At 33.0% G+C, this 17,429-nt stretch overlaps 1 protein-coding gene across 2 annotated transcripts in view; it reads left to right on the top strand.

Annotated features, from left to right (window-relative positions):
* LOC115213408 (importin-4-like) overlaps positions 1-14,288 on the top strand; it is a 56,541-nt gene extending 42,253 nt beyond the window's left edge. The window contains exons 27-29 of one of the 2 annotated variants that reach the window (XM_029782364.2): positions 740-844; positions 3,974-4,043; positions 4,146-14,288. In XM_029782364.2, coding sequence (XP_029638224.1) covers positions 740-844; positions 3,974-4,043; positions 4,146-4,276 — 306 coding nt within the window. In that variant the 3' untranslated portion in view covers positions 4,277-14,288. The remainder of the gene's footprint in view (positions 1-739; positions 845-3,973; positions 4,044-4,145) is intronic. The other variant, XM_029782374.2, reaches the window with a different exon arrangement.
* Positions 14,289-17,429: the final 3,141 nt, after the last annotated feature.

Below are 17,429 nucleotides of genomic sequence, written 5' to 3'. Positions count from 1 at the left end.
AGCTTGTATGGTCCACAGGATGGCTATTGTCAGTATCTGGGTATAAGAAGCAATAGATGTAGTGTGCAAGAGAGAAAACTGCACTGGTTTGGTCATGTGATGAATATAGATGACAGCTCTGTAAAGAAGTGCCGATCTCAAATTGTGGAGGAAACCAGTGGAAGGGGTAGACTCAGGAAGACCTGGGATGAAGTGGTGAGAAAGGATCTTCAAACAGTGGGCCCCACTGAGGAAATGACAAGGGACTGGGAGTTGTGGTGACTTGCTGTATTTAAGACATGTCAAGCTAAGTAAAATTGTGGTCATCCATACAGGCTTGTCTTTCACAGGTGCCAGTGCCACGTAAAATGAACTCATGCTGGTGCTGCTTAAATGCACATGTACCAGTGGTACGTAAAAGGCGCCCAGCACACACTGTAATGTGGTTGATGTTAAAATAGGCATCCAGCCATGGAAGCCATGCCAAAACAGACAATTGGAGTTGGGATAGTTCCCTGGCTGACCAGCTCATGTCAAACCATCCAACCTATGCCAGCATCGAAAATGGACATTAGATGATGATGAACTCTGTTGTGATGGGCTGGTCTTCTTGAGTACAGCAATGTTTCACATATCTTAGCCCCTTTCATTAAGTAGGGAAAGGTTTTTGGCTTCTCGATCATGTAGAATTGAATTTAAAGAGGAAAAAGAAAAAAATTAATATATTAACTTCCTATTTGCCTCTGCATTTAATTTTCAGGTGTTACCTGTGATTATTCAATGTTTACCTTTAAAAGAAGATTTTGAAGAGAATACCACTGTTTTCCAAAGTTTACTATCATTGTTTGCCCAAGGACACCCACAGGTACGTTTAGTATATTATGTCAATGAGATATAATATCATTATCATTTAATATCCAGTTTTACATACTGGTATGGATTGGACGGTTTGATCAAGACTCGTATGCTGAGGGACTGCACCAAACTCCAGTCTGATTTGGCATCGTTTCTATGGCTGGATTCCCTTCCTAATGCCAACCACTTCAAGAGTGTAATGGGTACTGTTACGTGCCAGTTTCATGACACCAGTATCTGCCATGACTACAATTTCACTTGGCTTGATGGGTCTTCTGCTCAAGCACAGCATATTGCCAAAATCTTGGTCATTTGTCATTGCCTCCATGAGGCCCAACACTTGAAAAGGTGCTTTTAACATGCCACCGGCACATGTGCCAGTTATGTGACACCAGCATTGAACACATCTGCAATTTCACTTGGCTTGGCAGGGCTTCTCAAGCACAGCATATTGCCAAAAGTCTTGATCACTAGTCATTACCTCTGTGAGGCCTAACGTTCGAAGATCATACTTCACCACCTTGTCCCATGTCTTCTTGGGTCTACCTCTTCTACAGGTTCCCCCCACAATTAAAGATTGGTACTTCTTTACCCAACTGTCCTTGTCCATCATCATCATCATCGTTTAGCGTCCGTTTTCCATGCTAGCATGGGTTGGACATATACTATATAAAGAAGTGCTGATCTCTGTGGAAGAGGTAAACCCAAGAATATGATCTTATGTTATGGTATGCATAAGATCTGGTCATCAAATCTAAGTAGAGACTTCAAACTTAAAATCTTCAAAGCCACAGTCGAACCAATTCTACAATATGGCTCAGAAACCTGGACGTTATCAAAGAAGCTTGAGAGGCGGTTGGATGGAACCTACACTCGCCTCCTTATGAGAGATCAAAATCTCTCGTGGAAGCGTCATCCAACCAAAATGCAAATATATGGGAAACTACCACCTGTGTCATCTCTTGTGAAAGGTAGGAGAGTCCAGTTTGCTGGACATTGTTGTAGAGCTGAAAATGAGGCAATTTCTACTCTTCTCCTCTGGAAGCCATCTACTCGCGATACCAGAGGACACACACTCTCCTATCCTGATGTAATCTCCAGGGATACAGGCATCCAGCAACAGGAACTCCGTAATGCCATGATGGACCATGAAGTCTGGCGTAGCATGGTAAATTCCATTGTCTCGACCACGGTCGAACAATGATGATGATGAAGAATATGATAATTAATTTTTTAGCCTATTAACTTCATCTTTTTGCATTTGAAATTTTTACTCTGCACACATAAGCAAAAGCAGGGTATTATAATCTCTCATCTGTGTTTGCAAAATTATTGGAAAACAGCTGAACAGATTTTCACCAAATTTGGCACAAATACTCATTGGGTGATTGACTCGAAATGATGAAAGTTTGGTTTGATTATCTTCAAACATACATAAATACATACATAGATATGCCACTGTGTGTGTGTACAGTGATGGATTTGAGGGTTGCGTTTATTTACGACTTGATTTCTTAATTCCACTGGAGTGTAAAATACCCGTAATGGTGAAACACTTCTCAAATTCTATTCAATATTTTCTATAAGTATTTTGTTTTGTTCACTTTCTTTTTCATATGAATCGACCCTTGTCAGCCTGTGTATAGATCATGGTGTACCCATGCATGCAGATGTGTGGGTACATACATAAATACAGATAGGTGACTGTGTGTGTTTACAGTGATGGATTCAAGGCTTTCGTTTATTTATGTGCTGATTTTTTAATTTCATCAGAGTATAAATATCTATAATGGTAATACTTTAAAAAAAAAATGTTCAGCCCTATTAAAAAGCATGGGTAAGCAATGCACTGTAAGCCACACTATAATTTTCAGAAAAAAAATTTATCTGCGTGCAGGATATGCATTGCTTCTACAATGCCTTTTTTCATTTTCCTTTTTTTTTTGTATTACCTTTTGGCTTTATTATTTTAAAGTTTTATGCTGTTGCTCTGTTATGAATAAATGTTCTTTGCTTAAACTCATTGGAAGGAAATAATATTTAGGTAGTCGTAACAGTGTTAGCTGTCCATGCTTGAATGAGTTGGACAGGTTGCCACATTCTGAGTCAGTTATTTGAGATTGCCCCCTTACATGGATTGGAAGACTGTCTTATTTGCAGGTTCTATTTTAGGTATGATTTCTACAGCTTGATGCCTGAACTGATGTAGTTTTGAAGATAACTCATGACTGATGAATATTTTTGAACATTTGAATGTAAAGCTTTATGTTGAGCAAACTGCATGACACCTTGGGCAAGTGTTTTCAATAGCCTCAGGCCAAGGAAACTAAAAGAATCTTGTGTGTGTGTGTATCTTTGTGTTTGTCTTCCCATCACTGCTTGATAACCGGTGTTGGTGTGTTTACTACCCCATAACTTAGCAGTTTGGCAAAAGAGATCAATAAAGTACTAGGCATAAAAAAGATAAGTACTGGTGTCGATTTGTTTGACTAAGAATTTTCAAGGTGGTGCTCCAGCATGGCTGGAATCAAATGACTGGACCAAGTAAAAAAAAAAAAAAAAAGTAAAAGAATATGTAGGCATGGCTGTGTGGCTAAGAAGCTTGTTTTGCAACCACATGGGTTCAAGTTCAGGAGTAAGTTGATAACATCGACCCCTGCCAATACTTAACAGGTACTTATTTTATCAAACCTGAAATGTGAAGCATTTGAACTCAGAATGTAAAGTTGAAAGAAATGTTTTGCTGAGAATTTTGTCTGGTATGGTAGCAATTCTGCCATTTATTACAGTGTAAAATATTTTCAAATTTTGGTGCAAAGCCTGCAAATTTGGTGGGGGCTCTAGTCGATTACATTGACCCCAAAGTTCAACTGGTACTAATTTTATTGACTCTGAAAGGATGAAAGGCAAAAACAACCTTGATAGAATTTGAACTCTGAACATAAAGATGGATGAAATTCTGCTAACAATTCTACTAGCTTGCAGCCTTATAATATACTGAAGTTAAATAATATAATTATGGAGAATATTATAAGATATACTTCTGTTGATTATTTTTCTTTCTCTGGAGGTTTAGCTCTGTTTATATTCATATCTGTCCATTTATAGAAATATGTTAAAAAGTCATTTTATTTTGCAGCTAATTGTAATGTTGCCAGAATTGTTGAAAGTTATAGCAGAAGTGCTGGGAACCACACAAATTAATAAAGGTAAACATGTAACTTGCTTTGTTTGTTCTCATATTTCTTCATGTTAGAGTATTTTGTATTTAATCTAACTTAAAAAAAATTTTTTTTTTTAAATCTTTCTAGAAACTGAATCATTGCTGGTCCAATTTGTGAAAAATGTTCATGCCTCATACCCTGATGCTTTAGAGAAGGCAAAGTTGACTATCTCTGCTGAGCTTGGAGCAAAACTAAATACTTGTGGTTTGATGACCTGACTCTGTAGTCATCCATCCCTTTTTTGTAAACACCGGGCAATACAACTGCCTTCACTATCTTATCACAGAATGTGATGAATGTTCCCTTTGCAGCTTTCCAGCAAGTTTTTGTTTTGTCTATTTTTTTTTATTTTCATTAAATTTGAAGTTTCAGAATTTAAATTTTTATGTTTATTTTGGCAGTATTATTATTTATTATAGAGTTAGTTCATTTCTCAGAGAAGTAGTATTCTCACATAATGGAAGATTTCTTTCTCTTGAATACTTACTACAAATATGTTTACTTTAAACCAAGAGGAAAACCTGAATTTTGTTTTGTTTTTGTTTGAACATTTTATTTATTTCTGTTAGTAGACTCTGGCATGTATGTTCAGGTGAATTTGTAATTCTTTCAGAATACAATTAAATTTCATGACTGAACTAAAAATACATTTTTCTTAGAAACGACTACCTCAGTCTCTCGCCTGTCTACACAAGAGGATAATTTCTTTTGGCTGAGTAAATACTGGATGAGCAGTTAACTGTTGTGCTTATAAAGATTTATGGCACAGTGTCTCGGTCAAAGAAATAAACTTTTTATATCCCAACATTGGTGAGTGTGTAATGGTAAATCGTTTCTCTATACATAAGGTTTTGGTTGTGTTTTGTTTCTCAGTATGGGAATTAAAACTGGATTAAAGTTTAACTTTGTGTCTTTATAATGGACTTTTACATGACATTTTGAAAACTACTGCAAACCTACTTTGATGGAAGGGAAGGAAAATACTCCCAGAGAATTTTGCTTTTTCTGATTGAATCTTGTTTGCTGGCTTCATCAAGCTTAGATACAGGTTCCTGTATACCATCTGAAGTTTGTTGCTATGCCTTCTGACTGCTTGTGGATATCTTAATCACACTTAATAAGCAGCATTTGTCTGAACAAAACTTGAGTAATTTGATAAGAATCTGCTTACTCCCCCCAGCAACACTAATGGTAAATTAGTTGACAACAGCAGCATCAGCATCAGCATCTGTGGCTACTTTTAATGGTGTTTAATTTTGTTCACATTTAGAAAATTGTACTTTCACAATTTTTCCTATTGGAACATATTTCTAATGTACTCTTGCACTTGAGTAACAACAACTGCTCAATATTGGGACGTATCTTGTCTGATATTAGCAAGGTTTCAGTTTTTATTTAATTTCAAAACTACTAAATTTAATAGGGTTATCTGTTAACATAAAAGCAAGATCTCTATTTGCTTTGGCTAGTTTTACTTTACTCTGTGCTGGTATCTCCACAAGTGTTCCCTTGTTGAGTATTCAGAACCATGAGTCTGTTGATACATTTGCACTGCTACAGTTTAGTGAACGTAATTGCTTTGTGAGTCACTTTCAATCAAATGAAAAGTGACTGACCTAGTAAAGGGGAAAAAACGAATTGTCTCAACCATTATATATACCAATCCATCCATATTGAACATAAAAATATATGGTACTTCACAGAGGTTGCATTAAATGATGTTAATAAAATGCTATTGATTTTCTCTTCTTCTGCCTCTCCAATGAATGTTTTCAGTGTTGTAACTTGATTTTTTTTTTTTTTAACCTTTCAAAATGTTTGTAACTTCATAAAGCGGCAGTTAAAAATTGTGTATATTGAATATTTTCTAAGATTTGTATCTTTGTATTGTTTGCTGCAAGTAAATTATTTAACTGTGGTTATGTGTTTCTTTCAGATTATTCAAATTTACATAAAAAGAATTGTAAGATCTTAAATCTTTTTTTTTTTTTCATTTCCTGACAATTTAGTATAATGCTGTATTATATCAGAACATGTAAACATTTTTTAAAAAATTTTTTCACCATTTAAATGAGATAATGAAATATATTTATACCCATATATTTTTCTAGAACTTTTAAATCTATATTCAGAATAAATACATGTCATTGGGGTGAAGATATTGACATATTAGTTTGCTGCAATAGAAATATGTAGTTGAACCCTTAATTGATTGAAGATTCACTTTCTGATAAAGGTCTCAGAATTATTTGGGTGATGACTATATGGCATTTGTGTGCCAAAGGATTCAGAATAGATGCTATTTTTGTTCTTCTAGTTCTCTTTGCTGACATAATTTTTTTTTATATAATTTAGTTTGTTATAGGAAGAATTCTAAGAAAGCAAAGTAAGTGAAATATTTATTCTTGGCAAAAACTTACTGTTATTTTATGAGATTCAAAACAATTCTTATGCTTTGTTTTTCTTAATTTAGAAATGTTATTCTTTTAAGTTGGGTGACATTTGTTGTGAGAATATATTTATTATTGGTAGATTTGTTCTATCAGTATACTGCAACCTATCTTACTCTGATGCAACCAACAATAAATGCAAGATATTCTAGGTGTTTATATATGAGATTTTCAAACCCTATCTTTTAGTCATTGTTTTAAGTTCAAATCCTTCCAAGTCAGTTTTGCTTTTCATCCCTTCAGGATCAATAAAATAAAATACCAGCAAAGTGTTGGATCAATTTAACTGCCTGTTCCCCATCCCCAATTTCTGGCTTTCTGACTGTGTTAGAAACAATTATTTCTTTTTTTTTTTTTTTTCTTCAAACAAACTGCCAAGCTTCAACAAAAGGTCTCAGACAGAAAATAGTTTTGTGAGAATATGAGCTGTTCCAAAGAGTAAATTCTGGGAGCATTCACACATTTGTCCTGATGTCCAACTGTTCCAGGTGGCAATATTTTTTTTTTTTTTTTCAGTATTAACCCTAATGCTTCACTTATAACTGCTGCAACTTTAACTTTTGCTGCTGGGCATTCTTGCATATTTCTATTTATAATTTCACATATTTTGATATCTTTTCTACTTCTTTGTCTACGATATTTTTGTCTGAAGGAATTGCCTCTTTTATGAAATATTCTTTTCCCACCCGAAGTCATCTACAATATCTAGTCTACGGTGTTCAGTTATTCTATGTTTGGATGTCATAGTCCCATAGAATCTTTGATTTACCATTGTCATTTAGAGCTGTTTCTGGTACATGATTATACTACTAGTCTGAAGTGTTATATCCAAATTTCTTTACAAAAAGAACTCAATTTGTCACTTGTATTTTTTCTCGGCTAAAATTATACAGCTTGCTACAATATATTTTCTACTTGCCCATTAAGTTGCTTTGCTATTATTATAGGGCAATGGATTGGCAGAATCATTAAAATGTCTGGCGGAATGTCTTGTATTTAGATACAGTTCATTACCTTCTGAGTTCAAATCCTGCCAGGGTTAACTTTGCCTTCAATCTTCTCTGGTCAATAGAATAAAGTACTCATAACTTCCTTGGGTTAGTAAACTTGACTAATTCTCTTCCCTTCCAATTTGAAGCCTTTTGCCTATGTTAAAACTAATGTGTGTGATGGAATAGCAGAAACTATAGAGCACCTGACTGAATAGCTTAGAATATTTAGTTTCATCTCCTCTACTTTCTGATTCAAAATCGTATCAGTGTTGACTTGCTTTCGTCTAACTAGTAGCAATAAAATATCAGTCATCTGTTGGGATTATTTAGCTGACCTCCTCCTCCCACCAGTTGCAGCCTTGTGCCAATGTAAAAATTATTATAACAGGGAGCTGGCAAATTATATTGGTGCTTTAGTAGTGCAGACAAAATGTCTATAGTTGATTAAATTTAGATTAAATAATCTCCGTCCATTGTAAAGAATGAAGTATTGGTTAAATAAAATTCTAAATTAACTTAGTAATGTCAGCTTGTTTATGTTACTATTTGAGACACTTTTTCTCTTGGGAGAAAATAATATATTAACTTAATCTGATCAAGGACATCATTGCAGAAACTAGATATATAGAAAAAATTCAGTTAAATATATATTTAAGACAATCGGTTTTCATTGCAGTTTCTCATAACATGTAAGAAATTCTAAGTGTATCTATGCAGATTTTATTCACCTGAACAAACCAGTCATTAGATATTATGTTCTGCTGTTCATTTTGGTATAGTAAGAGACTTGAAATTTTGTGACCTTACTTTTAAAAAGGAATTATAATTTTCGTTTTAATTTGAATTAAGATGTAAGTATCTAAATATGCTTGGTATATTTGGCAAGTCTTGGCAAACAACTTCTCAGGAAATTTTTGGTGCTATGATTACTTTTTTTTTTTTTGTTTAAATCTTTGTCAATAATAAATATGGGAATTTTGAAAATAAGTCATTTTTTTTTTTTTATTCTTTGTTGGAAAAGAGAATTTCAAACCCCTTCCACTTACTATAACTAAGTTTCTGTTCTAATCACAATTCTTTTACTTCATAGATGTATTACTGTTTAGGTAATAATGAATTAATGATTATAGAAAGTCTATTTTCAGTTTCATAATAATAGACATGCTTGGCTGCTGTTAGTTTTTGATGACAACAATGAGAAATATTTTGTTTGTATTGCTTCTGTTAGTTACTTCACATAATCAGGATAGGAGAGATGGCTTTAGCAATTAAATGTTTTACTAGAACTAGTTCAAAACCCTCACCCTCTTCACTTGAAGGTCCCACTGGAAATGACTTTGCCTTTCATTCATCTTGGGTCAATTTAGCTAATTTCAATTTTGCAAAACAATGGCCTTATGCCAATTTATATTTTAAAAAATGGCAATATTTAGTTATAAATGCTGACCAATTTCTTTGTTTTTCAAGTAATGGTTGCCTAATATTATATCTTTGTATTTTGTTGAAAAAAAAAAATTGTACAGTACCTTTGACCTTCTGAATCTCATCCACCTGCGAATATATTTTGGGCTCATGTTTAACAAGTTTTTTTTTTTCTTCCCCAATATATGTTGTTCTTCATTTTTGTTTCAAAACCTATTTTCTCAAACTGCCGGAAGTTATTTTCATTTATTTTCCAATGGAAAAAAATTATTTTCGGCTTAATATGTTTTCTTTATTTTTTGGTTTTGAACATTGCAAAAAAATAAATAATTGTGATTAATTTCATCTTTAAACAAAAACATTTGTGAGAATTATCTGAAGTCATTTATATTCTTCAAATAATCTTAAATATTTAAGCTGTGATATATCTGATTGTGTGGCTGTTTTTTATGTTTTTTTTTTATATATATTCTGCTGTAGCCAGCTTGCTTTTATGTCTCCAGTGTTACCAATAACACACTCCTGGAATTAATCAACTTTATTTTACTATTCTAGCAAAAAAAAAAAAAAAAAAAATTAAATACAATTAAAGAGATAAATAAACTGAGTCTTGTATCTATTGAAAAATATTTCATTGCTAGTATTAAACAATATAGAGTAAAATACAAGTGGCAAGATGGATCAGTTTCCATTTGTTGTAGTTTTTTTTTATTAGTATATTTATGATGAGATATGAAAACTATATATAACTTGTTTCAATTCTGTACATCTTTTGCATTAGCAATTGGTAATTTCATTATAAAGAATCTGAATGAGCTATCAAGTCTATTACCTTTATACAGCAAATTGTAAGAAAGTGAGATTTAAACAAATTGTTTGGCCATTCTTTTCTAATTTCTCAGGAAGAAATCCTTATTTTTAAAATAAAGATTTAAATTTTTTTAATTACTTCTGCAAATGTATGGATTTCTGGCTGGCTATTTCATTATTAATGACTCCTTAATCTATGAGTTCTCACTTATTTCCTCCAAATAGAAAATATTATTTGTAGTATTCCTTCTCCTTCCACTTTAAGTCAGTGATTTTGTAGATAAAGCTTAAGTATATTCTTAGAATGTCTGGTACCCTGTTGATTTTTTTTAGGTATGTAGCAAAACTTGAATTCTGCATTGTTATTGACACCCTAATTTTGCAGTGAAGTAGAACACTGCTTAACTCCTTTGAGATACAGTGTTTTGGTATGTGTAGCCAAAAAGACCAAAATGTTTTTTCTGTTACAATTGGAAATGATGGGTGCATGTAGAAAACAAAGGATAAAGTGCCCAAAACTACTTTATTATATAAAACTATATTATATAGTTTTATATTATATCTACTGAAAGACAATCCCTGATTGGCTATTATGCTTCAAAACATTTGTTTCATGAGGCCAATGGGTCAGTGAAATTTCTTTTTATTTACCGTTTCATTTAAGAAGGGAAAAAGTGCATTTAAATGTGCACAATGCAGGGGTGGCAGCACCAATGATATTATATACAAAGCAATAATCTTCATGTCAACACCCTGACAGCTTATTTACTCACCAGCTGCTTGCAAACTAAAGTCACGTGTACTTTTAATATATTGCTTAATATCTAGTCTGCTCACAAACACACTGAGAAAGTGGAAGTGTTTTTCTGGGTTAAATGAGTTTTTTTGTCTTCGCTACTATATATTTTTCTGTATTGTATCTAAAATATACTCAACTGCTATACTAATTAGTTGGGATTTTGTGCCACTTTGCATGCATTCGTACTGCTCTCTCTTTCGTAAAGTACATTATTCTAGTAACCTCAGTGTCTTATACTTGAGAACATATGTTGGTCTTTAGGTACTATTAAATAGGATTGTACTAATAAAGCTGTTCCAACAACACCTTAAGTTAAAGAAATTGAAGTAAAAGGAGGTAGGAATACTCTAGTTTCAAGTATCTTGGGTACTTGTGAGTCATGTCTGTGATGTAAATCATATTCTTGCTTACTCTGCTCATGATAGTCATAAGAAAGACATGGATATCACAACATACTGCAGGATGACAATAGTATCAGCTTGGGTTGTTTCCATATACTTTAATCACTAAGAAAATGTAATTGCATACACTGGTAATAATGCAAACTTGATTGGATATTGAACTAATAAAAGAGGAAGTTAGTATCTGGAATATGTAACTGTTAGAACAATCTCTCAGAAATTTACTCACAGTTTGGGTGTAGGTAAGCATAAACAGGTTCAGGAGAGGCTGTTGATAAATAAGTTATATACAGACCAAGCTGCCTTATTTTTCTTGGGTGGTAGACTTAAACCATTGCTTGGCTTAATACCACTCCCTGACTCTTGAGGTTTTTAAACAGTCCCATATTGTTGCAAGCACTCAAACCAGATCTATGGTTTGAGAAAATTCTCTGTTTTGAGGGGTTCTGGAAAGAGACATGAGTGCTGCCTTTTTGCAAGATTAAAGAAATTCTTGACTTATTTATTTTTAGTATTGACTTTTTATTTTATCAAATTAAGTTCGTTTTAGGAGCCAATTTATTAAATTCCCTTGTTTAGTAATACTAAGCACAAGTGAAATAAATTGCTGAATATTAAGATATTTATAACAAACTTATTTAAGTTTAGTGAATTAGTTTGTTCAGGACATAAAAAATATGTAAAAGGAAAATTTAGTTTCTCAGTTGAACTTTTAGATGTAATACATGAAAAAACAAAAAAACATTCAACCTTTGAAACATTCCTCTTCCTTATATTCTTATGGCATATACTCATCATTAAACTACATTAGCAGATGACCACACTCTTCTGTCAACCAGCATATCTTTCATAAATGTCTGGTGGTTTGGCCATTGGTAGAATTTTGAATTCCTTGGCACAATTTAAAAGTTAAACAAAGTGCTAATACAGATACCGTAAGACATTGCTTCCTGTCTGAAACTCTTGCATTTCTGCCAATCCATCAATTGGTCAGGGATTTATCAATCCTGAAAGCATGAACAGCCAAGTTGACCTCTAGGATTTCAACTTTGTTGAAAACTGAAACAGCTACCCAACAACATTTTCACCAATCTTCTGAAGACTGCTAATATACTGACAATGAAGTGATGCATTTGTTGAAAAATGATTCCAAATTGCCATTGGTGCCAAAGTGTTTAAATTCAGTGAAACATGTTCTGATTAATTAGCAAAATTTTCATTTAACTCTGTAATTATTATAAAAATATTGTTTTAAATAAGTATGATTTAATTAGTATTTTAGTATTAACAATGTCAATTATAACCTTTTAAATATTATGTATTTAGTATTAAAACAGAAAAGATGATAGATGTAAAACAGTATTTGTAAATCCAGTAGTTTGCTGACTCATTAAGAGGAATAATAAAGACTGATGTCCTAAGTTTATGACACTTCAGTAATAGAGTGCAATGCAAAATAGGATTTTTTTTTTGTTGTTTTTTTAAGTATCACTCAGTAGAAACTTCATATATGCTTCCATCTTGTATCTAACAAGTTTAATTAGAACTGCAATGGTTCGCTTAATAAGTTTCTATTATAAATAACTACTTTTGAAGTGTTGTGAAATATAGACTTAGCTTATATCAGCTTGAAAGTACAGAACTTCACTAAAGCATGCTAAGAACTTATTCACAAGTTCTCACTGTTCCTATTCATATCTCTATGTATATAAAGAGGTTTTTAAAATAAAAACTGGCATGAAAGAAACTCATCATTCTCCGGAAATATGAAGATTTATAAGTTATTTCAGTTTTTTTTTTTGTTTTTTTAAATTTCTATGAGCTGCCTAGCAATGCCCCCCTCTCTGCCTTTACGCATGCTCCATTAATCCCCTTCAGTATTATTGTAACAAGTTTAAATATCTTGTTCATTTGTCTTTGAGTAACAATGAGCAACCTTTGCCCACAACTCTAAAACACTGCTTTGTTTGTAATTTCTTTATTCTCAGTTTCTATTCTTGTCTACTGCTTCAGTTTCTTTTCTTGTTTGCTGCCTCACAGACTTGTTTGGGAAGATTTTGTAAATTTAAACTGTCTCATTTTTGTATGATAGTTCAGACAAAATAAAATTTGTATTCAGATATTAACTTTGGTATAAATCAATCTGCATAGCTCTCAATCATCAATCTGAGTTGTATTTGATATAAATCAAATCACATAGCTCTTGGTCATCAATCAATGTTATATTTCTTCTATTTTAAGGTTGCAGTAATCATTCTAATATGTCCATGGTGGACTTAAAACACAGAAGCAATTAAAACTTTTTCCAATTCTTTTTTAAGTGTAACATGACCATCATTAATTTATGATTTTTGTTTTAAGTTCTGTTTGTTATATTTTTGTTGGTTTGGTCTTGTTTAAAAATCTTTATAATTATTTCCAGTGTTAATTTGGATGAATTTATTATTCACAATAAAAGATTTCTTGTCAATATTTTGATTTGTGTAAAGAAAATTCTGATCCATTTTTTTTTCCATGCTTGTTTTTCTTTTTGTATGAGCAGGTATTGTAATTTAAAACTGTGCTCCCTTTCTCTGTAAAACCTAACCCAAAACACCTAAGGGTTAGTTTACAATTTACTTTGGCTTGCTAACAGACATGGCAAGAAGGTTGTGATAAGCATCATATTCACCTATTACTCACAATACATTCTAAATAAATAAACAAACACACACACACATTCCATTCCTGCAATGGAATTGATTAACTGGAGAACAGTATATTAACTTAGTAAATGTAATCACTGAGCAATTATATTTGCAAATATGTGATTGATTTATAACTGAAAATTCAAATTTAATGATAATTTTACATAAAAATGTAACATTTAATCTGTAGTTTTCTCATTTTCTGAAGACTATTTTGATATATTGAACCAGAAAGACAATGTAATAAAGCAGCTTTATTTTGTATTCTTGGCCTTTTATTTTCGTTTCTTTTTCACATATTGCCATCCAAATGACATTTTTTATAAAATTACAGCCATTGATGTTTGTTTTTTTAAATTTTTTTTTACCACCAAATAAGAGAAAATACAAAAATACCTTGCAAAATTGATTAATCTTTTTTTCTTTTTTGCTTTAACTATTTTAAATGTTTTTAAAAATATTTAACAAAAGACAATTTTCTACATACCATGACTGTTTGACTATGAATTTAATTGTTGTAAATCACAAGAAATACTGCTGCTATGTTGTCATTCGCTGTTCATTTTCTGAGCTTTAAATGAATATTTTCTTTCTGAAATAACCAGAAACACAAAGGAAAGGAAGGAAAATTTGATTGTATATTTTGCTTAAATAAATGTATTATCTTAATTTGTGGATAGTTTTTATTATTATTACTATTGTGAAAGTGCTAAGCTGGCAGAAACATTAGCATGCTGCACAAAATGCTTGTTCTAAGTTCAAATTCCACTGAGGTCAACTTTGCCTTTTGTCCCTTTGGGGTTGATAAAATGAGTACCAGTTGAGCACTGGGGTCAATGTAATTCACTTACACTGTCCCTTGACATTGCTGGCCCTGTCCCAAAATATTTAAAATTATTATTATGAAGGTGACAAGCTGGTAGAAATATTAGCATGCGGTTAAAGCAGTGACCTGGCAGAAACGTTAGCACGCTGGACGAAATGCTTAGAGGTATATCGTCTACTGCCATCTTCTGAGTTCAAATTCTGGCGAGGTCGACTTTGCCTTTCATCCTTTTGGGGTCGCACTGGGGTCGATCTAATCGAATTAGTCCTTTTGTCTGTCCTTGTTTGTCTCCTCTATGTTTAGCCCCTTGTGGGCAATAAAGAAATAAGAAATATTAGCATACCAGACAAACTGCTTAGCAGCATTTTACCTTTCCTTATGTTCTGTGTTTAAATTCCACCAAGGTCGACTTTAGCTTTCATCCCTTCAGGATTAATAAAGCAGGTACCAGTTTAGCACTGGAGTTGATGTAATTGACTCACTCCCTACTCCAAAATTGCTAGCCTTGTTCCAGAATTCAAAATCATTATTACTGCTGTGGTGTGCTGGCAGAATCATTAGCATGCTTAGCAGCATTTTGTCCATTTTTACATTCTGTGTTCAAATTCTATTGAGGATGATTTAGCCTTTCATCCTTTTGGCATCAATGAAATAAGTGCCAGTTGAGCACTGGGGTCAATGTAATCAACTAGTCCCCTCTTAAAATATTTCAGGCCCTGTGCCTATTTGTAGAAATTATTATTATTAACCTGTTTGTAATTATAGATTTTTTTTTTTTCAACCAAATCAGAAAATTATGAGCGAAATTATTAGTTGATCATTGCTATTGTATTTGTGTTTACATTATAATAATTGTTTCTATAGTATTTGACATGTTGATATTATCATTGCTTAAAATCTGCCTTCCATGGTGGCATGGGCTGGACGCTTTGACAGGAGGTGGCCAGGCAGAAGACTGCACCAGATTTCTATGTCTGTTTTGGCTAGGTTTTTACGACTGGATGCCCTTCCTAATACTAACCACTCAGCAGAGTGGACAAGTGTCTTGCTCAAGAACAGAACACAGCTCGGTCCGGGAAGTGAACTCACTGCCTCATGATTGTGAACCATGTGCCTTCACTCACTCCCTCCCTCCCTCTCTCTCTCTCGCACACACATACACACACACATACACACACAATATACTATACTATGTAGTCAACCTCGGCGGAGTGCTATTTTCGGAATATTGACAATAGTGTATTTATAAAACCTTCAAGCAATTTCCTTACTTTCATATTATCTTTGATTGCTATAGTAATTCAAACCTACAGCTCACAAGCGTATGTGTTCAGTATCAATGATATTTGGCATCTGAATGAGAGCGCAATATGAAATTCGCATGGTTATCGGAGGTCGCCATTTTGAATACCAACATTTCTTAACTTGGCATGGTGAAGGTGAGCTCTGATCGGCTGTATGCAAATGAGTACTTTACTGGGATCCGGAACTCTCGTGGGGAAAAAATTCGCCAGCGGGATAAAGAAACATATTTGTATTTAGAATGTTTAGATATGTCATCTGGAGTTAGCTCCCCTTCTATACTACAGTCTGCATCCGTAAATGTTTGTACATTTTAAATACCTTACGCCTCTAGCACCTTTTTCTGAACGTTTAATTTATATACTTTCAGTGATAAAGTCCAAACTTTCTATAAATTATATCATAAAATGATTTAGTGAGTGTTAATTTTGTCTTAACTAACTTTATCTAAATAGCGAAATCAATATATTTATTTTAACAGTGTGAAGTGGGAGTTATTTCCCTTGAAACTTATTTTTTAATAATTTATTTAAGCACACGGCCGGCGATTTTGAAGGGTGGTTTAGTCGATTACTTCGACCTCAGTATTTCACTGGCACTGTATTTTATCGACTTGGAGAGTTGAAAGCAACATCGACCACATTACGTCTTGAACATAGAAATCTGAGACGTGGAACAAGTACTGCGAAGGCGTTCCATCCAGTACTTCCATAACATGATTGCCAACCCCAAACAGCTGTCGTGTGCTTGTTTGTTAACCGAAGTAAAATAATTTATAATCTCACTGACTTCATTTAATTAGAAAAGTAATTTTATGCAAATATTTCAATTAATTCACAGAAGAATTTAAAATCTATTGTACAACTTTTGCACAGGAGTGTAATTTAGTCCTGTAATATGATATATAAAAAAATAGGTTAGAGGAAGAACTTTCTAAGGGCTACAGAATGTTATTATGATAGGGTCTAACGCAATGTGAATTGAAAGACTAAGTAACAAGTAATTATTTGAAAAAAAACCCCCAAAAAACCAATAATGTTTGAACAAAGTAAAAACAAACGGGAAAAAGCAAGGGAGACAACTTCAAGATACTGAGTTGATTAAGCTGATATATACAGTGCAGAAAAATGTGGAATTGAGGGAATGCACAACTATTATTGCATTCCTTCTTAACTTTAGATGAATATAAACTACAGAGCCAGAGGAAAATATTACAGAACTCTCAGCATGCTAAATACAAATACGGTAAGGGTTTCATTTATATCATATAGTGAATGGGAAAACTTCGTTCAGCTTACATTTTTGCAAGCAATTAATCGACAAAATGTCTTCCCGAGGACCTTGTTTTGGATATCCAAAGAATGACTAACAAAGAGTGTAGGTTGTTTGATAAGAAGCTTGCTTCTCAACCACATAGTTTCAGGTTCAGTCCCATTGCACAACACCTTGGATAAATATTTTCTACCTATAGCTTCGGACCGACCAAAACCTTGTGAGTGGATTTGGTAGAGAGAGAATGAAAGAAACCTGTCGTGTATGTATATATATATGTATGTATATATATGTATATATATATATGTATGTATATATGTATATATATATATGTATGTATGTATGTATATATATATATGTATGTATGTATATATATGTATATATATATGTGTGTATATATGTATGTATGT

This window comes from Octopus sinensis, linkage group LG1, assembly GCF_006345805.1.
Source record: "Octopus sinensis linkage group LG1, ASM634580v1, whole genome shotgun sequence".
NCBI classification, from domain to species: Eukaryota; Metazoa; Mollusca; class Cephalopoda; order Octopoda; family Octopodidae; genus Octopus; species Octopus sinensis.
This window is presented reverse-complemented; position numbering and strand designations above follow the sequence as displayed.